The sequence below is a fragment of the Anarhichas minor genome, unplaced genomic scaffold, assembly GCF_050575085.1.
Source record: "Anarhichas minor isolate MPS153535 unplaced genomic scaffold, ASM5057508v1 ptg000042l, whole genome shotgun sequence".
NCBI classification, from domain to species: Eukaryota; Metazoa; Chordata; class Actinopteri; order Perciformes; family Anarhichadidae; genus Anarhichas; species Anarhichas minor.
Window position 1 is genome coordinate 7,528,130 of NW_027466488.1, and position 24,544 is coordinate 7,552,673.

General features: G+C 41.0%; 3 protein-coding genes and 1 pseudogene across 5 annotated transcripts; 2 read left to right on the forward strand and 2 right to left on the reverse strand.

Moving 5' to 3' along the window:
- Positions 1-4,624, forward strand: LOC142969760 (interferon regulatory factor 1-like; annotated as a pseudogene).
- cdc42se2 (CDC42 small effector 2) lies at positions 1,668-13,616 on the reverse strand. Of its 3 annotated transcripts, none has more exons than XM_076110325.1 (5): positions 13,488-13,616; positions 11,430-11,671; positions 10,749-10,850; positions 10,573-10,651; positions 1,668-4,205 (listed from the first exon to the last, which is right to left on the reverse strand). In XM_076110325.1, the coding sequence occupies exons 2-4, from the start codon at positions 11,481-11,483 to the stop codon at positions 10,577-10,579; spliced, it is 231 nt and encodes a 76-aa protein (XP_075966440.1). In that variant the 5' UTR covers positions 11,484-11,671; positions 13,488-13,616; the 3' UTR covers positions 1,668-4,205; positions 10,573-10,576. The 3 variants fall into 3 exon arrangements, with proteins under 3 accessions (XP_075966440.1, XP_075966437.1, XP_075966438.1); XM_076110322.1 differs by lacking the exon at positions 1,668-4,205 and adding an exon at positions 6,774-9,160 and having other exon boundaries at positions 13,488-13,615; XM_076110323.1 differs by lacking the exon at positions 1,668-4,205 and adding an exon at positions 6,774-9,160 and having other exon boundaries at positions 11,430-11,582; positions 13,488-13,611.
- nip7 (NIP7 nucleolar pre-rRNA processing protein) lies at positions 13,593-15,821 on the forward strand. Its single transcript, XM_076110321.1, has 5 exons — positions 13,593-13,752; positions 13,862-13,948; positions 14,030-14,168; positions 14,779-14,919; positions 15,325-15,821. The coding sequence occupies exons 1-5, from the start codon at positions 13,697-13,699 to the stop codon at positions 15,442-15,444; spliced, it is 543 nt and encodes a 180-aa protein (XP_075966436.1). The 5' UTR covers positions 13,593-13,696; the 3' UTR covers positions 15,445-15,821.
- Positions 15,813-21,972, reverse strand: terfa (telomeric repeat binding factor a). Its single transcript, XM_076110320.1, has 12 exons — positions 21,808-21,972; positions 21,300-21,395; positions 21,018-21,154; positions 20,842-20,928; positions 20,092-20,232; positions 19,600-19,724; positions 18,810-19,346; positions 18,016-18,114; positions 17,000-17,128; positions 16,623-16,705; positions 16,488-16,534; positions 15,813-16,165 (listed from the first exon to the last, which is right to left on the reverse strand). The coding sequence occupies exons 1-12, from the start codon at positions 21,956-21,958 to the stop codon at positions 16,007-16,009; spliced, it is 1,791 nt and encodes a 596-aa protein (XP_075966435.1). The 5' UTR covers positions 21,959-21,972; the 3' UTR covers positions 15,813-16,006.
- Between the last annotated feature and the right edge of the window lie 2,572 nt (positions 21,973-24,544).

Below are 24,544 nucleotides of genomic sequence, written 5' to 3' on the forward strand. Positions count from 1 at the left end.
ATGCAACAACCAGGCCGGCTGAGGCTGAGGCCGTGGCTGGAGCAGCAGATTCATTCTGGGAGGTATCCGGGAGTCAGCTGGCTGGACCAGGTAGACCCCTCCATCTCACCCTCATCCCAGACAAACCCATGCGTGCCTGGGTGCAAAACGTTTTGCTGTAGATGAAATCACTTAGGGCTGCAGACAGAGAATAATGCATCATGAAATACTCCTGTCATCAATGTATTCCGTGTTACCAGGTTTTTATTTTATTCCACAGTCAGCACGAATCTTCCAAATCCCGTGGATACACGCTGCTCGTCATGGATGGAGTATTGACCGAGATGCTACACTGTTCAGGAGTTGGGCCATGCACACTGGTAGGAGCCCCACATTAATACAAATGTGATTTGTTTCCAGCTGGATGGCCCCTTTGTCCATTCAGAATATTTTTTAGTATCTTGGGTTGTCCAGCTCATATTCTATCAATCTAAGCACTTTGCCTGATACTCATTGTTATGTTCCTACATTTACACATGCATGCTGACGCTATAATGCAGAGCAACAAATTATTAACACCACAAAAAGCTTATTTTGTACTTACTCTATTATACCAAGTTTATATTTGTGATCTCTAGTAACAGAATGGACTGCTTGAGTCACAGCACTACATCCAGGCAACATGGTAGAAATCAATCTTATGATAGTGATGATAATATCCTAATAATGTCAAAATACATCACAGGTAATCAATTACTTGATCAATTAATCAATGCTAAATGTAATTAACTGTGTTTACACAAACAGAAATTTCAGGATTTTTATTTAAAACTCTTGCCTCACTTAGTATTTAGCATTAGTTTCTATAACTTTTAAAGGGTGTCCTGGTGTTCATAGTGTTCCTGGTTCAATTCTGGTCAGGGGTCCGTCAATTAAAACGCCTCAAAAAGATTGGTTTTACTGGATGACTTCCTTCATGAGAAAAGTCCAAAGAATAATCATTAGAACAGAGTATCATTTCTTGAATTTACATCATTTCTGAGGCATTTGGTCATTTCCACTGAATGTTGGAAGTTATTACAACCATCATGAAGACAATTGCCAGCAGACCTGTTTCCTGCTCAAATCTTTCCAGTAGAGCAGCCACGGTTGTATTGTTCAGTCCACTTCTTTATAAATGTTCTAGATTCATATCATCCTCCCAGTTTCCAGCTAAGGTATGATAATTGCACAAGAATATTAGATATCACCAGTGTATGCCAAAATATATATATATATAATCTAAATTTATAGGAAAACACATGTATAAAGATGATTGATTTGTTCCTGTGTCTTTTAGCATTTGCAAACACTGCACATCTAAAACCTTTCCAACCCAGTTCTCCCTGCTGATGCTTGGATTTGTATTTACATTTAAATTCAAAGTTCACAAGATGTGAAACTCAAAATCCCCCAAAATGTATAGTGAACCTTTCAGTTCATGTATTTTGCATTTTCTCTAAGAAATCAGGACATAGATAGATATAGATATATAGATATATAGATATATAGATAGATAGATAGATAGATAGATAGATAGATAGATAGATAGATATAGAGATAGATAGATAGATAGATAGATAGATAGATAGATAGATAGATAGATATATAGATATAGAGAGATAGATAGATAGATAGATAGATAGATATAGATATAGATACACTTTATTCATCCCCAGGGGGAAATTAGTTTGTAGCAGCAGCAATTTACAGAGTAAAATAAAATAAACATAGATGACTATGTGTCCAGAATCCACAGAATAAGAAACATATACACTTAATTCTAATTTATAATTATTATTTTTATATGCATAATCTCATAACCACATGTTTTTGCTCTATCAGTAATCTAATTTCTGTACGTTATGAGTAAGGACTTGAGTAAAGTCGTCATAAACACACACACACACACACACACACGCGCGCGCACACACACACACACACACACACACACACACACACACACACACACACACACACACGCGTGCGTCTTGGGAAAAGTCACACTTTGTGATTGTAGCTGCATCACATCATGGGAAAGCTCCAGTTCAGCTGCGAGTGTGCAAGGTGATCGTATTGCTGTCAAAGTACAAACAGAACTGCTCTTCACAAATCTAGAAAAAGCATATTCAGCAGTTGAATAAAAGAGAATAAGAATTGAGCTCAATATTCAAGAGATTATAATGAAAAAAAAACATTCAGTGAAATATAAAGTACACAGATTATATAACTGAACCATCACTGGCTCATCAAGTAATTAATGACAGTGGGAGGTTGCAACTTGTGTGTAATATAGCTGCTGCACCTGTGCTCCTTTTCTTCTTGTTGGCCCTTGTCGGCTGTAAATGATCCTTTGTGGATCTGTTGAAGCTCCAGGGATTTTATTACTTAAGCTGGTAATTATATTCAGAGGACTTGCAAAGATCCAAATCACACCGTGCTGCTGAATATGAGAACTCAGCACACTGGATGAAGTCACACACTTGATGATTGATGGTAGCTAACACAGTTCAAGTTGTTACAGTGATGTTTCAGTCCGCAGAGTTTCTGCCAGTCTCTACAATGGAGGAGGTGAATCCAAACTTCGCCTCCTCTGGCATATAACAGGGTCATAATGGCCACATTTATAAGTAATAAACGAGGTTTAAATACACAGGAACTCTCCTGTAAGGCACCATCAAAAGTCTTGTTTCTGCTGACCTCCAGTGGTTAAACTTCTCCCCTTGCTGCAGTGATGCACAGGTTCACTCCAAGACACGGTGACTCCACTGCTGCGTGTGGTTAGAGGTGCAACAAAGTACTCCTCTGATCGCACCAAATCTCAGCCAGAGCGTGGTCAGAGGTGAAACACACTTTAACTTGTTGCAGTCATTCCTGCTTTTCAGCCCAGTGCTACGATAAGTTACTCTTCACTTAACTCAACTTAGTATTGCTGGGCAATGGCAATGGTTTGCTTTTTCAGGTAGGCTGATTTGTCAACTGACAAGGGCCCCTTGGTGGGTCCTGCTTTATTAGCTAATCTTAAATGCCCCGACTTGAAGTGCACTTATGCATCAAAATCCTTTTTTTTTGTTGTGTGTTTACAAATGTCATATTCCTTTGTGTTAGACCAATGCTTGTACTTGCTTACTTCAGGACGATACCGTCCAGGCAAAGACAAGCCAGATCCCAAGACGTGGAAGGCAAATTTCCGCTGTGCCTTGAATTCCCTGCCTGACATCTGTGAGCTGCGGGAGCACAGCAAGAAGAGAGGCAGCAATGCCTACCGAGTCTACAGGATGCTGCCCAGCACACAAACACACCGACGCAGGAGAGGTAAGACATTTTAAAATGCATGTTTCTCTTCAGAGGTCAAAATATTCGGACGTATTCTCAGACAGACCTCATGTGACAGTACTGCCCCTTTTTTTTTAGGGTTGCGGTTGTTCAGCAGGCCTCGAGAAAAACAGGCGAGTTTAGGTGATGATACAGACGCCACGCATGCATGGCAACCCACAACAACAAGACCCATTTCAGACACACCGCAGAAGGTGGAGACCCCTGCAGAAGACACATTTGGCAACATGCAAACGCACGGTGAGACACTTATTGTCAAAGTGTGTTGTTGTTGTTGTTCTGACTGTGATTATAAAAGACGTTGCCTCTGGAGCCTGATGACGATGATAGTTATTGTTGTTGTTCAGGGACGTGGGAGGCCAAACTGGAGGACCAGGAGCAGAATGAGGCTGTGTTTAAGGTATCAGACCTTTCATGTACTGACTGTCTGAACATTGTGTGGCTGACACTATCGTAGAGACTCTCTCACTGGCAGAATGACCGAAAACTAAAAACGAGGAGGAAAGTTCGAAGATGAAACTGCATCCTATTTGACTTAACTGCTTAGAGATCATTTGTATGTTCCTGGGATGCAGTTTGGGTTCTGTGGGTGGTGCTCCAGGTATCTGTCTGACTGACTGTAAGTGTTTTGTCTCCCGTAGTTGATGGACCACTTAAGCAACACTGACGTCTGGAACCAGACTGGGGAGCAGAGAGGATGGAGAACACACACACTGTGGGACCACTGGCACTGTACGACCGCATATAACTTCTAAAGTCTTCTTATTGTTTTGTGTAATTCGGGGTAATTCAAAAATCTGTCAGATTGCATCAGCAGCAGGTTGACATCGTGTTCACAAATGAATGCAGTCCTGCAAAAAAAGATATATTGCCGATTAAAGACAAAATGTGGATTTTATTGCTGTGAGAAAGATCAACATAGATGAAATAAAAGCACATATTTCTGAGTTGACCAAGCCACAAAGATCTACCCATCTAAACCTACATAAGTACGTTAGATGTGTAGGCCAAATGTCTGTCTTTGTGTATGTGTGTATATGATAATTAAAGCTGCAGTTGGATAAATAAAATCCTATAATGCTTAAAATAGCTTAGAGTTCCCATCTTGGCGTGTGTTTATTCAGCTTTACATGTTGTTTTCTGCTCCCCAGGTGCTGGTGAAGATAACCTGTACTCTCTGCACACAGAGAACTGCAGTGATCCGTCTGGTCCAAACTACGTCAAGGAGCTCTTCGATTGGTCCATGCACTAGCAAACACTGATGCCGTAGCTGTACACCTAACGACTACTCCTCCTGCTTTTTTTTTTTTTGCCAACCTTCAGCTGATTTCTTCCTGCCGCCTGTCTGCTGAGCTGACCACCGAAAAAGGGAAACAAGAGAGGCAGGGCGGTCGGAGAATATTGCTCTGTCAGTCAGTCGGTCGGTCGGCCATCCTCTCTGCTGAGCATGCTGAGATGAAGATCCTGTTCCAAGCCAAGCTTTGTCTCTGTCATCATCACATGGGTTCACTATGGTTCAGTGACTCAAACTCACTGACATGACACCAAGCTCACAGAGTAAACAGATCTCATTTCGCTTTAGTGCAGGATCAGTCATTTCTCTACTCTCTCGTTCGTTTTACTGGATATTTAGCCAACATACAGTAAAAGAAGTGCAGAACAGCTCTTGGTTTAACGAGTCTTCTAAAACATACTCAATTTTGTGTATTTTCATGCAGCACATGATGCAGTTTGTTGTATGTGACATTGTACAACCTGTTCGTTTTGTATTATTAAAAAAATTGTGCATTTACAAAGTGTGAAAGCAACTGAAGCACATTACCTTGTCATGAGTCTCTCACTCTTCTGTATACGTACTGTATATGACTTGTGTGTATCACTTCAATAAATTGTATAACCAGCAGTGGAATTAATGATATTCGGCGGTCACTCACCGTCATTATTACACTGCTGTCAACTGATGTGATAAAGACAAAGAAGCCAAACTGTAATGTGCCCTTATTGTTTATTGACTTTTAAAGACTTGCCACATTTAAACATTTTAAGAAAGATTTTTTTCAACAGCACAGAACACTCGAGTAATTAAATAAAATACTATTTGTTGTTAGCGCTTCACTATTAATAAATACGTTGTCAGACTCGCCCTATGACAAAAAAATGTATTACTCACACTTCCTGGTTCAGTTAAAAATGATAATATCGACTGAAATCGAACCTCTTTAGTCTTCTTAAAAGCTGCTTTTAAAGGCTGCTGACAGCTCAGCATATAGGGAATGTCAGGTCAATAAACAGTAGAGTACACGTTTATGTTAACAGCCTTACTTTATTGCTTATAACTGACCGAAACCTAGATTTTCACACTAGTTATTTGTGCTTGTACTTTACGAGCCATTTTCATGGGAGACATTTTGTCTTATTTTGACAATAACACCAATTATGAGTCTGTTCCTTTGATATCACCTCAGCACAATGCCAAGGCCTTGAAAGTGACACACCTGAATGTAATGCAGCCTGTACGCAGAGACTCTTGCTGTTAGCTAGGACTTAATACAAAAAGAAACTGGCTTTTGATATCAAACCGACATGAATACAGTTGTTTAGTGGTAGACAGCAACTGAGTACATTTAATCAGTTACAGTACTTGAGTACAATTTTAATGTTCTTGTACTTTACTTGAGTATTTCCATTTCTTCTTGTTTCCTACTTCCACTCCAATACATTTCAGGGAAATATTGTACTTTTTACTCCACATTCATAGTTACCATTTAATTTGTTTTCATAAAAAAAAAAAACACACAATAAGCTACATTTCTGATGTCAATGACTTGTTAGCAGTTGCACCAGAGAGACATTTCCCCTCTAAACTCCTCAGACGGTTTAATTTAAATAACGGTCAAAGGCCCAAAGAGGTTAAATGTTCAAAAAGCAGAAAAAAAAAAAGAGAACCTTGTTTTCTTTTTTCATCTCCAATTAATCATTTCCCGGCACCTCAAATATATCTTGTGAGACTTTTGAGGGGCCCAGACCCCCAGGTTATGTGCCACTTGACTAAACTACTTAACTATCCACGACAGTTAAAACTAGCTCCACCTCAACCAGCAACAGTAGAAGGATACTTACAATATCATAGGAAAATATTAATCAGTCACAGGGGCCACTTTTCAGCAGAGGGGTGATTTTAAGTAGGATTTTGAACGCAGGACTTTCACATGTAGGAGAGTATTTCCACATTGTTGTATTGGTAATTCTAGTTAAGTAAATGATCGGTGCACTTCTTTTACCTTTTAATATTTGAGAAGAACACTTTTTGTATTTTTGGTATTCATTGTTTGTGCTTTCCTGCAGAATGAGCTTCCCCTCTCTCACCCAATAGATGTGGGAGTTTTGGCTCGAAGTGAAAACATGGAACACACAGTTGGTCAAACATCAACATTTAACATTTATTTCTCATTGTTTATTCTGAAAAATGCAGAAAAAAAAAGACAGATGAACTTCCCTTAAATCAGGGACTTCCTGAAGTAAAAAAAACAAAAACAAAACGAACAAAAACACTGCTCCAACTCTCTGCCTTCCCAGTGATGGTATACAGAAAAATAGCCTAAAATATGCATGACCCTGAATACACACAAACGATGGATCCATTACTTTCATGTTACATATTTACAGTATCATCATAGAAGAAGTCCAATTACAAGAATCCCAAAAGGAAACGAATTTTAAAGTCACATTCAACCAGTCCACAAGCACAGCCTGCTGGTCACATGATATACTGCAGCCCCAGTATGTCGTACACACCACAGCATTCTGCACAGAGCTGGGAAAACACAAACTAGTCTACACACATGTGGATCTCTTTTCACACAGGAATCACTACAGAAACATTTAAAGAGGAACAGATGAGCACTGTGACAATATTTTAGCACGATGAATCGCTTAACTAAATCTGTGTTGGGAAAATGGCTACCAGCACTTTTCAGGCCGTAAATAATAAGATATTACAAATGTGACTATTCATCAGGTAATTTGTGCTGCTGGGTACCAACACAAAATATGTTCTCTTTCATCATAAATAGAATGACAATAGGACGCATTTAACACCAATTTACTAACACTTTTGCTTGACTTGTTAATACCACCACATTGTGTTGTTCGTGAATCATAAGATGTAATCATAAGGTCATGTATTGATGAATCCAGGCCGGCTGGTTCGCTCCACACATTTGACTCTTTGACTCAGAATGACAGTGAGTAGTGATGAGCAGTGTGTACATGATGATCGCCCCAAGTAGCAGGGCCCATGCATTTAATATTCATACTGCAGCTGCTCTGTCACCATTTAAAAAAAAAAAAAAAAAAAAGAGAAGTTATTTTCAATGGAGCCCAGTTCCGAAATTTGGACTATATTTGACAATACTGAGGGACGACAAAGCCAGTCAATAAAAAGGGAGAATGATAACACACTCTGATCATTAGCACAACTGATAACCAGCGTAATCTGGCAATAAGAGCTGCACTCATTTACATTCCCCTACGAGAGGAACCCTTTATAGAAAGTGATCTCTACTTGAATGAAACATCTTTTAACATTGAAGCAACACTGCTACAAAAGGTGGGTCGCATTAGGTTGAATGCTGTTTAGTAGCACGTGTCAGCTTTAGGAGGTCCGACATTCGAGTTTTCAAAAACAACATACACTATTAAGATCTCCAGAGGGACAAGATCATTTGTGCCAAGATCATGGGTGGATCAACCCAAAAAGTAAAGAAAAAGGATTTAATGTCAAGAGAAATATAAGATGTTATGACAAGACACTGTGTGAAATACAAACTGTGCGGCGGGAAAAGGAACAGCAGCACAACGAACCAAAGAGAAGGCATTGATGGACGTACAGTAGGTAGGTTTGGTACAGTAGGTTTGAAAATACCGCTAACTGTAAATAACCTGGCCCACATTTGTGGCTGCGTTCGCGGTGTGATTTAGTTCCAAGTATAATTCTTGGTCTACTGTTGGTAAAATAGAAAAATATGAATCCCATTGGAACCAGAGCTCAGTATTTGCAGCATCAAGCTGCCAAACGACACAAGTAAAACCAATAATGAACATGACTTCAGAAGGCAGATAAAGACGTTCATAGTTTATTAAAATTCTATATGGTTCAAATCTAAAGGAGTATAAAAAAAAAAAAACAGTTGAAATCAATGCAAAGAATTCCTAAGCAAGTGTGAGTGTACAATGTATGATCCAGTGTACTCTACTCATTTCAAGTTTATTACAAGACAGCAATCTTTAACCCTGAAAGCAACTCAGAGAATGAGTATTTCTCAGAATAAAAACAATGAACACATCGCTTTTTGCCTTGCACCTCTACCTGTCCTTTGATAAACCTCTGACAATTAAAGAAAGAAATTGAATGTTCCAAATCTCCAGCGTGGCCCAGCCACCATGAGGTCCGTTTACAAATCAGATAATAAATACAGGCATCCAAATGGGCTACAACAGCAAATATTTTTGAAAATATTCTCCTCATGCATACACACAAGCATACTTCTGACTGAGATTATGAGCTTTCTAAACCCTCTGATCTACTCTTAACAGTTACTCTTTACAGTGCAACAGTATGGCAGCAAATGGATAGCAGTGCTTTCATTCAAAAAAAAAGAAAAAAGGAATGGAAAATAAAAATATATACAACATTATGGAAAAGCAGTAGTTTCATCTTTTGGTCCTGCGTCCATTACAGACAGAACTGCTTTTTGAAAACGCATCCTCATATCAACAACAGTAGTTTCCACAAGACTTTGAAGGGCTGCGGGGGAGGGGGGGGGGGGGGGGGGGGGGAAGAGTGGAACAAATGTTAGGATCTCAATTGCTACTGATAGTGGAGGTGTGTGTGTGTGTGTGTGTGTGTGTGTGTGTGTTGAGGCCAAATCACAATAGTCTACTGTCACATCTGAGCCTGTTCAGTCAAAGTCTGGGTGAAGAAGTCACTTTTTGTGCTCACGTCTTGTTTTTCCAAACATGTTCGATATTGTTGGGCTGAAGACAGGTGAGGTCGATAAGTAGAAAGTGACGGTGGCAACATCCAGCGGGAGTTTAAAAACAAGGCAGTGGGCAACATTAATAGTTAACCAGTTAGTTGCCTGAGGCCAGTAGAAAGGAATGCTACTGCCTAAATCAGGCCAAAACCAAACTAACAAATAAAAACTATACGAATGAAAACATTCTACTGAACGCCGAGTCACTGTCACAAGGAAAGTGGAAGTAGTTATCAGCACAACAAAGCTAATCAAGAGGAAGGACATTCATTCCTTCAAGGGAGAGTGCTGAAGTCCCCTAATAAAACATGACCATATACAGTACAGTGCAAATATTTGCCGAGGCGGTCCACCAGTTTCCTTTTAAGGCTACTTAAGACCAGCTTGCCGTCATGTGGAAGCATGCTTTGCAATCATTATCTCCCCTGGGACGATCATGCGACCGGTCGCGTACATGATTGAGTGTGCCCCTCCGTCTGTCCACGGCATACACTGCATTCTGTTGCATCAAAACAGCTTTTATTGCCTGTTGTGTTGTGCCATTGACTGCCTGTTGACTCCGCACGCACTACTCTGCCGGTAGGGGCCGCTAGTGACAACACAGCTGAGTCCGCTCACTTTTAGAGTTTCGGACAGAGTGTTTGGCCAACAGCTAACAGAACTTCCGGTGCTCACGCTGCTGAGCACACTGCTGCTACAGCTTAGTGACTTTGTTTTGGCACGATTGCATGACTTGTCTTATATGATGCATACGAGTCTTGCCTGCTTACATCTCCGCTTGTTTGTTTGTATGAAGTGTGTTTTACGACGCCTTACAGCAGTGGCAGCTGCAGACACACCTGGCAGAGATCTAAACTCTGAGTGCAGCTTTCTAGTTTGTTATGAAAAGCATTGGCGGGGTCAAGTCAGGGACTGCGATGTTAACTGGGAAGTCTTTAGATTCCAGTCTAAAAACTATATTTGTATTTAAACACTGGGTTAAAGCATGGAAGTTGGAAATAAAGCTTCTCACATACTGCATGTTGCTCATATTATAAAAGATGTAGGTGATTGAATTTGACTGAAAAACAAACTTGAACTTTAAGTACTCACAAATATAAATTTGCATAAAACAAGTCTGAACTGGGCGTGTGTGGCTTTGTGGTCTAAGTTCTGTGGTTCCACTAAGTAGAGAATCTCTCACCTTGTTACAACTGAGAACCTTCGGATCCTCCGTGCACGTAGCCCCCTTTAGATTTCATCTGGGCTTGAACGAGGTCCACCTACAGACATCAAGGTGTAAATGGTAAACGACAGAAAACTTATTTTTGCTTAATTCTGTTTGTCGAATATTCCGAAAAGATGACGAAAAAAACGTACCGATGCCAATCCCAGGCCCATGTCCCCCGAGCCTACGTGTGTGGTGTGAACGAAGTTTGTCGGCTCCCCGATCATGGAGCGATCGATCCGTCGCCGCCGTTTCTGAAAATGAGTACCATAAACAAGCGCTTTAAAAAGAAAAACGGAAGATAACAATAATCAGAGGGGATGGAGAAGAGGTAAACAATAGCCTGCTCAGCCCTTTCCCGTATACATTCTGACACTTTCTTTCATTCGTAGTGAACCTGGAGCTTAAACAGAGACTGAGGTCGACATTCGTGGTTCCTTTTATCTAATCTGTTAGCTGACAGACTGGATGACTACACTGAGGCGCAACGTCACAAAAATAAACTTCATTCATTCTAAGTGTTATGTCAGACAGCAGGATGTGGCTAGCTGGGGGCCCTGTACCACTTTCTTATTTACTCTTTAGTAAAAACAAGTGGATGTAATATATATATTTCAGGCACGACACAACTGCAATGCCTCGAAGGAACTTGATCTGAGAATGGTGGATAGCCATTATTGTCACAGCTTGAGTCTAGTGGAAGACATGGGCCAGTACACTGCCCTGTTTATTCACCTAGATATTAAAACACATGTCGGACAAATTTTCCCCACTTGACCCCGACATTGAAAATGAGTAAATCAATTTGTCTTTGGAGTTGATTTCATACTCACGGGTTGTGGCTGCTCTGCAATGCAGCAGCTGAAACAAACCCAGAACTCAGTCATTCTGAGGCTGACGAAGAAGCCGCAGCAGTTTCCGCTCTCAGTTGAGACGTCTCTCTGCGTCTGTCTTCCTGTTCAGTGTTGCCACAAACACGCCGGAAACTGATGACAGACGCAGACCACTGGTTAGTCTGGGGTGTACCGTTGGCACAAGAACTCCCCCCCCCCCAACAACACAGGGCAGCACGTTCCTGTCAACAGGCGAAAGACGTAGGAAAAATAAATTCATTGAACGCCAACATACTTTGATACATAGTTGATGTATACCACCTAATAACACTATTTAAAAGTGAGAAGTAGCATCATGTGCTTGGTGCTGGTTGATTGAGAACCCAGTTTTGTGCCTAGTGTGCAACTTCCTAAGCAGCTCTCTCTTCTGGCAAGACCGACAGATAATCAGGTCAACCCAAACGACATGGACGTTGGTGTATATATAGCTCCTCTGATGAAAAACAGTTCCTTCTTTTAACTGCTGTTACATTTACCGTACATGTACATTTGGGGGTATTCTAAATGCATCATATAGAGTAATTAGTTGCAAGTAGTACAATATTAAAAACTACTGTACAATTCTCAAGGTGTGACCTCAAAATTGCCTCAAAGCGCACTGTATGTTTCACGTGGGATCCTGAGCAGTGTCCTACTCTAAACACAGGTTGTCCAAGTTATCAACATGATTTACTTTACCTTCTGTTAGTCATCACTTGTGTGAACAACAAAGTATTTCATTATAAACACGGCCACTGATCGGCTTATGCTCCACTGTACATTATGATGTTATCATCACCGCTGCTATTATAAGAAATTCATTTTTAATATCTCCCCCGGAGCTGAAATAATCTAGAGACAGACAAAAAAAAAATGGAGAACAGAAAATTTGGAGCATCTGACAAAACAACTGAAACCGCCTGTTACTATTCAACATTGTATGACATATGACATATCATGGGAGACACACAATGCTCATAGAATACAGGATCTCCAAATGGTGACTCAGGATGTTTCACATGTGTGAAGACGTAGAGTGTAACTTTAAAGACACAACATACAATTTCATATAAAGGCTGTCCCACAAGTAGTTCATCAGGAGCAAAGGCTTCAAAGGTATTTTAATGAATAAGTTGTACATTTTAAGTATGACTGAGCAGCAGCAGGATCAGATATTTCGATATGTGTCAGTGGATATAGTGGTTTTGCTGTGTGTGTGTGTGTGTGTGTGTGTATGTATATATATATATATATATATATATATATATATATATATATATATATATATATATATATGTGTGTGTGTGTATGTATGTGTGTGTGTGTGTGTGTGTGTGTGTGTATTAGGCATTTAATTCAGCCATCATTGCTTTCAGACAGAGAGGATCAAATGATCTGCCAAATGCTGACAAAGTAGATTTCCTTATTTGTAATTCTGGCTGACATTGAACACTGTGCACTCAATGCAGGTGAATCATTGTATCAGTAGCCAGAGGTTGAGCGCACAGTATAAGTGGTTAATGTTGATCTAAATGAATGATGAAACCCTTAAAACGGACGCGTTGCTCTGCCTCAGATCACACTCAAGTGATCGCTATTAAACAAACAAATTAATGTTATGTAACTTCGCCCCGCTGCGGCAAAGACTCCCGTCATCACGCGGCGGGTCTGAGCTAAAAATCACAACCGAGTGAGAGTTGTCAGAGATAGTTACTGATGGTAACATCTATGAATGTATTCAAATAGCTTTAGTAGCGCGCGGTGGTTGCCCTGCAGCGATAACCAGCGTTAGCATGAACAGCTGCTAACACGGTTAGCTCCCGAGCTAACAGGTTCGTGTTTTTTTCCACTGACAGCTAGCTAACCAGGCTAACTGAGCCCGTTTTTTCGAAGGTGTGACTCCAATGTTCAACAAAAAAACCGAAATGTAAAAACAAATGAATGCTCACGTTAGTGTTCACCAGCTCTATAAATAACACATAATCAACAGTTTTGATGATTTTAAGTGAATAAACTTACCAGACGACGACCGGTTTATCGGAGTAAAGACGAACGATCGATTGAAAGCTAAAGAATGCAACAAAAAAAATAACCAGGAACTACGCTCACTGATGACGTCAGCCAACTTCCGCCGTAAAGTGTGACGGTTTCCGTGTTGATCCACGTTGTCACGTTTCTCGCCAGAGATACAACTATTCTCTGATTAAAGTAGCTTTTAGATATTCAGGATGAGGCCACTAACCGACGAAGAGACGAAAACCATGTTTGAGAAGCTTTCCAAATAGTAAGTGGACATTTTTGCTCGCCTATTAAGACTCAAATTATATATATTAAAACATGGTAGCATCCTTGTTAGCCAGCGTGTGTGAGCCATGTCTTTTCTCCCACAACAGTATCGGTGAAAACATCAAACTACTAGTGGACCGACCCGATGGTTCTTACTGTTTCAGGCTGCACAATGACCGTGTGTACTACATGAGGTAATCCAGGACACAACACTGTAACTATCCGTAATGATTGTAAATCATTCAGAAATCCAAAATATCATCGTCTCTCCACAGTGAGAAGATTCTGAAGTTGGCCACACACATTTCTCGGGACAAGCTCGTGTCGGTGGGAACATGTTTTGGAAAGTTCACAAAGACCATTAAATTCCGCCTGCACATCACAGCTCTGGATTTCCTGGCGCCCTATGCAAAGGTCAGTATGGGTGCTACATTTATATTATTTGTGTCTCTGCTGCCATCATTTGCATCCCTTCTCACTGCAGCGAGGAGATGGATAAAGTGAGGCAGTACACGTGTTGAAGTCCTTTTCAGTATAGCCTCATTTTGCGTTGATGTCAAATGAAGTCTATGAATAAAGTTTATAGCCCGAGCAGTGTACTCTGGAGGGCCACAGATAAGGCCACCCTTATGGTCAATATGAAGATTGTTTTGCCAATAGGGTATTTAACAATATAATATGTTAATATGCTTACATTGTTCTCTGTATCCCATATTGTCTTCGCTCCAATGTTATCATCCTTGAATTGCAATTTTAGTTGTATGTTTGGCTTTAATAATCTAATAATCAACATTCTACAGCCACACATGTTTTGTATGCATATGTATCTTTCTCAGGCTGTCCCAGTGGGCCTACCTTCAATTATAAAGTTTTGTGTTGATAATTTACTGGCAAATGGCTGATGTTTCTGCATACAATGTGTCCTGTTCTATTTTTTTTATTTTATAAATATTTATATATATAATTAAAACATTTCATCTCATGCATATATGAGTTACTTGAAGCTTCCTGTCATGTCTTCTAGTTCAAGGTGTGGTTGAAACCTGGATCAGAGCAGTCTTTCCTCTATGGGAACCATGTGCTGAAGTCTGGGCTTGGGAGAATCACTGAGAACACGATGCAGTACCAGGGAGTTGTGGTCTACTCCTTGACAGATGTGCCTCTGGTAAGCTTTGGAAATATGATGCCATATTTCTCACAGAAATCATTCACTTTGTGACCTCAACGCTTTCAATTGGAACGTTTTTCTTGTCAACCTATGAGTGTTGGAATGCGGTTCACCTATTTATTTTCCCAATGATTAGAAAACCAAACCGTTGTTTATTTTGAAGAAATAGTGGTCGACTAATATGGGTCAATATGAAGGCCCTGGGGCCACTCATGCTGAAAATGCACATGGGATCATTGCTCACATAAGAGGCACTTAAATCGGAGTGCATTTCTTCACAACAATGCATCATTCAGAACACTGCATTTGCTTGAATAGTTAAATTTAGATCATATGACAAACAGATCTTTGTCCTTGTTCAGAGGGAATTTCTGAACCAGTCATGCGTCTTTCATTTCTCAGGGTTTTGGAGTGGCAGCCAAGTGTACCCAGGAGTGTCGGCAAGTGGACCCCATGTCCATCGTAGTGTTCCACCAGGCCGACGTAGGAGAGTTCATCCGGAATGAAGACACATTAACATAAAGATGCATCAACGGCTTCTTTTCTCAACCCATTTCATACTCGGCAACATTCACTGAGTTTCACACCCAGAGCAGCCGGTTTCTTTTATCAGGAGAGGTTGGATCTAAGAGTGTCTTAGTAGCAGATGTTACAACTGTCCTATGATTCCAATGCACAGTCTATTGACTCTAATCTGCCCAGCTACAGGATTCCCCATTCAGAGCCTCCTGATCAAAATGATCTGTGATATTCTTTTGTAAATGTCATCTTTAAAATAAATCCATAATATCTTTGTCTTTGCAAGCTTGCTACTGAAGTATGGCTGCAGTGAAAATGCATGACACCTTTGCAGTTTTTTTTTTTTCTATAAATAAAGACGACTAATTCCACAAATTTAACCCTGAAAATTTATTGAACTACAATAAGATATAGAAATAGGAGAAAAATACATATGAACAAGAGGAATAACCCAAATGCCTTTGAGAATAATACATTAAATTTTAGGTACCAAGAGATTAACGTCAAGGTGGAAACTGTTCATTGTATAATGGCCATCTGGCCACTTGAACTTTTCCTGAACTACTCAAATCAAGTTCAGTCTCTTCAGTGTTCTCCATCGGTCCTTGAGGTTGACGTTTGTTCGGTCGTTGAAGGAGTAATATGCTTTGATCTTCGTCCAGTTTCCTTCTCCAAATCTTTGGACGCCTTCTTTCAACTTATTTGTCTCAATCTCACTCCACTTCTGCAACACAACAGGAACACGAGGTTACTGTGCTTTGTTTTATTTGAGTTAATACAACTGACCACATTCTCACATTTTTGTTCTGCTTGAGTGGTGCTGGAACAATCACATCTTAAAGCTGCAGGATGGCAGCAAATGTTTAACTTTTTGAACGCAAGAATAAACCAAATCACTTTTAGAAATATACGTTTCCTGAATGATGGTCTTATCTTGTGAATGTAGCCAATTCTCAAGACTTCCCGCCAGAACATAAACGCACCACAACAGATTATTTGTTAATTGTTGACTTGTGAGTATTACAAACACGTCTTGTTGTGCTTACCCTCTTCCTGTGGCCTGAATTCGAAATGGTGCTCTCGTTGTGCTGACCTTTGGGGAAAAACAAAGATATGTTACCACATGAACAAGATGTTCACAACTATTAAAAAAAAGGATTAAGTAGAAGCAGAAATATTACTGGTATTCTTTCTGGAGCTGGGACCGGCTTCTTCATCGCTCCATGTTTCCTTGCTCTCCTTTGCAGTATTGTACAGCCGTTTCCTGTGAACAAGAGCAGACATCAGGCACCCCGAGTCATGATGCTAATTGATAAACTGTTGTGACAAATAACCGTCTTTGTGCTGCATTACACAATGACATTGACTACAGTTGTCAAAAGAAAAACCAATGAATTTTGAATTTGGGGAGGAAAATTGATCATTTAATAGTTACATTGTCATTAGTGGCAGTCTTAGGCTTTAAGGCACCCAAATGCATGCTGAATTATCTTTTAGTGAAGGTTTAAAATACTTAGTTTCATGTTATGCTTGAGCTGCTGGTTTAATGTTCACTAACCATTTTGAGTGGCAAGGAGCTTGGTCTTCAGCAGAGTCCTTGTTTGGAGTAGAGGTCGTTTGAGGGACAGTGGACAGTTCGGATGAGCAGTCCAACGCGGAAGCTTTGATAATGACGACTTCTGGAACCCTGCATGAAAACATAACGTTTATCAAATGTTGGACAAGTCATTGAATCATGAACCAACATAGTGACATCACATCAACGGTTTTATTTGGACTAGCTCGCTGAGAAGATCGCTGGCCAGTTTTCTACGAGAATTTTCAACTGGTGTTTTGCAGAGAGCCGTCGACTCCTGTGAGTCCTCCTCACTGTCTGATGCAGGCTGTTCTGACTTAGTGGAGTGACTCCATGATGAGAGTCGAGACTCAGTCACGCATTACGTAAAGAGGATTTAATTTCCTGCCAGATCCCATGAAGTGAAATCAAATGTGAACCACAAAAGTAGTGTTGCTTTAAGGTTCCTAGTTTAAATTGACGTGTTGGAATAACAAACCAGAATGTGTACAAAAGTGCCTTATAGTTCCCAGTAAAGTTGCAGAAATTAGTTTCTGTGGTTCCACAATATTCCTGGAACGTTTTGTTGATTGATTTTTAAGTAAAAAATTATACCGACGCTTCATTCACTCCCGTGACGCAAACTTTTTCAATACATTAGGTTCGGAGCTTGTGTCAAACAAGGAAAATTGTGGGAAGCAGCAGCGTGCACAGATCCAAATCTTAAATAAGATATCAAGTGCACGGTAGTGGCGAGGATCAATAGAAAGAAAACACAGAGACTCAGAGATAAAGGGTCTTCTTATTTATTACGGCACAAAACAAACGCGTTTCAGCTAGAAGCCCATAATAAATAAAAAGCCCCTTAATCTGTGAGTGCCGGTGTTTTCCCATCTGATTGTTATGAAAGATGAGTCACTGCTATCCTAACAGCCCTGCGTTCTCACCAACATACCTCAAGATTACAACATAGTAATATCCCATATAGCAGCCCTATGTGAGGTGATATTGTCCATCACCTGCTGAGTAAACCTTTGGACTGGTCGTGGTGTTTTCCCACAGAGCCAGGCTGGTCCTCCTCGCTGTCTGCTGACAACTCTGCCCAACTAGTCGAGGCTCTGCATGACAAAACAAGCAGCTTTAGTGCCGTACACTCACCGGGCAACACAGAACAACAGGAAACTACAAAAGTTAGGTGCAAAAAAATATTTTCAAATGTTGCCACTGTGTGTCGTCAGAACCTGCGTTAAAAACATTTTTGCCACTTGAACTTGGAACGTATTTTTGGGGAAAACGCAGACAATCAATGTCATGTTGTTACACTCAAATGGGACCTGATACTGACGACTTCATTCCTGTTTTCAAACATTTGTGAATAGTTCCTGTAAAATTCAATGCTTTTACTCTTTTTAACAAACTGGACTCACTACTACAAAATAATAATGAATTCCTTTATTGGAATAGTTTATTTCAGAACTAGTATTATTGGAATGAGTGCTCTGTGTTATACCCTGCATACTTGAAGAGCCTCGTCTTGTCGCATGCTCAGACAGGCTCTCACCTCCATCCCTGAGGTGAGAGTAGCTCAAAGCTACCGCCTGCCTGACAGTATCTTGAGAGCCATCATCTCCACTAATTAATTAAAGCCGTCTGGTGGAGACGGTAAATATTTTGAAAGCGAAAAACACACATGCGAAACTATGTGTGAAATTACAGACCCTCGACCAAATCACTCGACTCCGTAGTATTCTGTGATGAAAAAAGTGACTTCTAAATACAGCCAAAAAGTATGCGTCTTAAAAGAAATATTTACCTGCTGCAAATTTTGTTGGCTCGTCTGGGGATCTTCCGCATGGGTTTGGAAACCTCAATATCTGCCACCAGGCTCTGAGAGTCTTTATCGGGTATAGCCGGTGGCTGTGGTGGCTCCTCTGCTCTGACATCCGTCTCCTGCTCCTGTGAAGCTGCTGTGCACTGAGAGCTCCCCTGGCTGTCCGGCTCCACCACCAGTCGTGCCACAGTGTGAAGGTGCCTGTTTCTCAGCGCCGGAGGCGTCTTTGGGAGCAAACCCGACTCTGTTTGAGGGACAGCATCGGTTTGTGGTGGTTGGTCTGCTGGGGAAGCCTCCATGGGGCTTCCAGAGTCTCTCTGAAATAGCCCATCCTGCTCCGAGTCCAGAATGGTGCCTTCCTTTGGAGCAGGTGAGAAGCGCCGCGAAAGAGCTTCCTTTCTCGCCTGCTCTTCCTCCTCCACTTCGTCCTCCAGCTGAGCAAATATTCTCTCACCTGAACTTGCAGACAAAGCCTTGTAGGCCATCTCCAGCCTGGTCCTCTGGATTATTGTGGATTTACTGGTAGATAAGACAGAGACAAGAGAAAGAGGTCGAATGGGGTGCAAGAAGGGTCTCCAGTCAACATATTAGCTTAGAATAGGAAAGGTTCCCATACAATTGTACTGTAGAGAGGTGGTGGGGACAAGACCTGGCTACAGGGAACACAATGGATATCTTTGTGTCACATTATCAAACTGTAACGTGTCCGTTTTGCCACTGCTATTATGCAGTCCAATGATGAAATGAACGGAGAGGGAGGGAGAGAGCCTACCATGGGACAAACTGAATGGTGTTTGCTGGTGGACTGGAGGAGGGACCTGCTTCGTCTTGCTCATCAGGTCCAGCGGCATTGACGTCTTGCTCCGCAATCCTTTTATCAAGAAGCTGTGTGGCAGCCTGTTACACACACACGAACCGAATCACATTATAAGTCTTAGGACATTTACCAACAGCAGCAAATCAACAGTGGTGCATCTGTGGATTGGGTTAGCAGATGTGTAAGTCATTACAGGAAAGGCTTTCTTATTGGCCATAAGTACTATTGATAAGTTAACAACTGAATATGCTTCTAAAGATCTTTTGATGTAATCACAAAGTGTGTGGAGCCAACTTTGAAGGGATTTGAAGCTTTGAAGGGCTTTAAAATCTCAAACCGAAACTTTTAATATTCAATCATTCAGCAGAAATATCTCATAAACATAAAGAAAGCTATAAAAATAAATGTTTCAATGCAACAAGCCTTTATATTTTGCCTAAAACATACCTTGTGGAGAAAGGGAACGTTGAACGGGCAGAGACTCTGGCAAAAAGCCAACATTTCTTTCTTGAACCGTTGGAAGTCGAGTTGCTCGATGACTTCATGCACGTTACTCTTCTTCTTGATGAGACCCATGAATATCGCTTTCTGCAGAGAACACAGACATCAAGTAGTGTCACACACACACGGCATGCACACCAAAAATTAAGGAGGCTCCGGGATCCATCAACTACAATCAGCTGATTGAAGGGGATTTGAATGGAGCCAGCGAGCAAAAAGGGTTCTTCAAGAGGTTTGACGAGGAGGCTGCTGCTCACTCATCCCCCAGCTGCTCTGATTAGCTGATTTAGCTTTTATGTACATAGAATATATAAATAAAACCGTATATACAAAAAGGAAGAACATACCATGTCAATAAGTCGAGACTGCTTGTGTCAATTTTAAACAAAAATGCAGAAGTGCCATGGTTGAGAATAAATACCGACGATCACAAGAAGAAATATTGATTTTCATTAGAAACTTATCTGTTTAGCTTATTTATTATTAATCATTATATTTCATTAGTTGTAATATTGTCACATGGATGTTCATGATTCAATACACAACATTTGCGTTTACAATGGACACTGCAGCTTTTCCATAACAATGCACTCATAGTGCGACTGATGACGACATGAATGCAGTAACCAAAAGAGAGGAAGTTAAATGCTGATTGGAGTTATTGAGTGAATGTGCTGTTGAAGTTGATTAACTCACCTTACCAACCATTGATTTGGGAAAGTGTTTATTCAGCACCTCTTTTGCTTTGTCGAACTGATTGTTCTTAATGAACAACCCCACCATCTATGGACAGAAGGAAAAACACATTTAATTAAGCTGCATCTTTTGATTTAATATGCATTTGACAAAAATAATAACACAAACCCACTTACCATCTCTTTCAATGAAGAGTGTACACTGTCGAAATCCTGCTGTGGCAATGAGGTACTGTACTCCTGGGATATATTTTCTAGGACCATTAACGCTGATTCTAGAGGAGTGAGTGACTCATCGGACTCAAACAACAGGTCTGTAAACAAAGACAAAGCAATGTTCACTGTGGTGTTTGGGTCACCACCTACCAGCATTGAACTCGGTTTAACAGTTAGCATGTAAGGATATACTTTCATAGTCAAAGTTAGTGATATGATGAATGGAATTACGGTTGATCTCACCAAGATGTTCACCATCATTTATCCTAGAGAGGAACTGCAACACTCGGATCTTTGTTTGCATTACGTCGGAGGACTCCAAAGGACGAGCCAAGACACCTAGAGCGAGACAAGGAGTTAGCTTGACATTCCCCAAACAAATAAATACATTCACACTCATAGGAGGGTCTAATTCACTCTACACATAATATTGGTGTATGGTCCAGTGGGTCAACCATCACAGACGATTGCGGATGTGGAATGACTTTTCTTTCATAAATAAATAAAAGTATATATGCTAATTAGTATACTGTGTGCTACATGGAGTTGGGGGAGGGTAACAGAGCGTACATTTGCAAAAACAAGCAGTTAACATTAATCCACAACCCTAAAAGTTGATCTCTTACCAAACAGAAACATACCGTTTGTCCAGGTATGTTTTTCTAACGGTCGAACACAATAAATTAAGCTAGCATAACAAACTCCTCGTCGGGTGAGAAGCCAGCACAAGGTGAAGCAGTGCGTTACTTACTGTGAATTAAATCTCTAATCGCACAGAACTCTTCGTATTTCTCGTTTTTAAACAAGTCTAACGATAGGAATGAATAGTAGTCGACTATCCAGCGGTTGACAGTAGCTTCCAATTCAGCTTTGTTGCTGACTACAGTTTCCTTTGCCGCCATATTTACACCATCAACGGAAGCTGGATGGAGTTAAACTTAACGATCTCTCGGAGAAGGCGGGGCAAAATTACTGTTGTTTAAACCCTGAGTTCGTTCTCTCAGGCAGCTCTTCGTCTGTGGTGCGGCGCCACAACAAGCGTAATACTTCACATGCGTTGAATATGAATGTACTGGCATGACGTCGTACGTGTCAAACTTAAATATCACAATCTAACTGAATGAGATAAGAACTGATCATAAGACCTGATCAAGGCTTTGGAAAAGAGTACTTCCTGAGAGTTCATGTGTAGGGAATATAAATACAAAAACACCCCTATTTCCTTTCTGAACCGTTATAACCGTTATACTGTCACCTACTGGACAGAAATAACTTCTCAAGGTTTTGGTTGTGCATTTTCCATTTGCGATGACGTTAAAATCATTTTCTAGAAATTCACAGATACATTTTTTTAATTCAGTCCCAACCGGGTTGGACAGCTTTAATATGGTCAGAGGAACCAGAAACAAACAACTAAAGTCAGCTGATGAGCAAACTCCGACATCTATTGATAAAACAACTGCCGAGAATAACGACGAAGAAGTTCATGTCATGGCGGCGGCAGCACAAGAGCACCTGGGTGGTGTGAAAGACTCACTCATTCTTCAAGAGATACGAAACGGTAATCAAGCTCTCTCCAGTAAACTCGACTCTAAAACCGCAGAAATTAACCAATCTATCTCTGGACTGAAAACAATGCTGGATACACTGAGCACCCGCATAACCGAAGCGGAGGACCGCATTAGCACAGCAGAGGACCAGCTGGTGGGCCTAGATTCTCGCGTCCAAAAACTAAGTAAAGAAAATGACCCCAGCCACTCTCGGACGAGAGCATTTCACTGAGCCGCTGATCATAGAGCGAGCACACCGAACTCTTACACATCGTCCACCTGCAGACCAGAGACCGAGACATGTATTGATACGCCTGCTTAAATACCAAGACCGGGACGAAATCCTGCGCATCGCCACACAGAGGTCCAAAGAGAACAACGACCCCGTCATGTACGAAGATAAGCCTGTGTTGTTTTTTCCTGACCTGAGCGCCAGCTTGATGAAACGCAGAAAGGAGTTCGACCAAGTTAAGAGGGAGCTTCGATCCAAGGACATACCGTTTGCCCTGCTTCATCCTGTAACACTGAGGATCACGCTTCCGGATGGAAGAAGAAAATTATTCTAAACACCAAAAGAAGCGGAGGCATTCCTGTGCGACTCCCCGGGACAAACATAACGGACCAGGCGGACAGAACCAACAGGTGGATGAAACCTAGACACGCAGCGGCAGCTCTCAGGAGCTGTCTATCTTTAGCACGTCACTCTTTATGCTATAGATGTTGAGATGAAGTAAGTGATGGCAGCAATTCAAGCTTAGGTTTACTTCTGATAGATTGGTTTCATGTTAATCCACCCTGTTTGCATTCTAATAATTTCAGAAAAGGGTGTTTTCAGCGTTTGTTATAATTTATTGTTACACTTAAAATTGGATACTATACATATTGTAAAACTCTTTTTCAGACAGAGCCTTGGGCTGGTTTGTTTGAACCAGCCAGACATGTCATACTTGACAAGTGCAAAGTGCACAGCCCAGTTTGATAGGGAAGATAGTGTCAAATGTTTAGGATTAGGCACTTGGGGGGAAGAGGGGGGGGGGGGGTGAAGGGGTTTGTTTTCTTCGTTAATGTTGGTGCTTTGGTTTATAATTTTGTATTTGATCACAGGAGATACACTGGCTCTTGCACAGTGAATTTGCAAAGAGGCTATGATACTCTGATGTCCACACTTAGTATTAATGAGTAGGGTAGTGAAATGTGTTAGCTTTAATGTGAATGGGCTAAATGGACCTGTTAAAAGGAAGAGAGTTTTGACACACCTTAAAAAATTGCAAACATCCATCCATCCATCCATCCATTTTCCTCCGCTTATCCGGGGTCGGGTCGCGGTGGCAACAGGCCAAGCAGGCTGATCCAGACTTCCCTCTCACCGGCAACATGTTCCAGCTCATTCTGGGGGATCCCGAGGCGTTCCCAGGCCAGCTGGGAGATGTAATCCCTCCAGCGTGTTCTGGGTCTTCCCCGGGGTCTCTTCCCAGTTGGACGTGCCTGGAAAACCTCCAATGGGAGGCGTCCAGGAGGCATCCTAATTAGATGCCCGACAGATTGCAAACAGATATCGCTTTTTTACAAGAGACCCATCTTACCACACAGGAGCATAAAAAGCTGAGAAGAGAATGGGTAGGACACGTACTATCATCATCATCATTTAACTCGAAAGCCAGGGGGGTTGCTATTTTAATAAATAAAAACATTCCAGTGACAATTGGAGAAACTATAATTGATCCATCAGGCCGCTATGTCCTAGTTAATTGCCAAATCTACTCGGAACCCTGGGCACTGTTAAACTTGTATGCACCTAACTATGATGATGAATCCTTTATTCAAGATATTTTTATGAAGGTATCAGGGGGACAACAAAACATACTTGTAGGAGGAGATTTTAATTTGTGTTTAGATCCTATATTAGATAAACCAGCAACAACAACATCCAAAACAAAA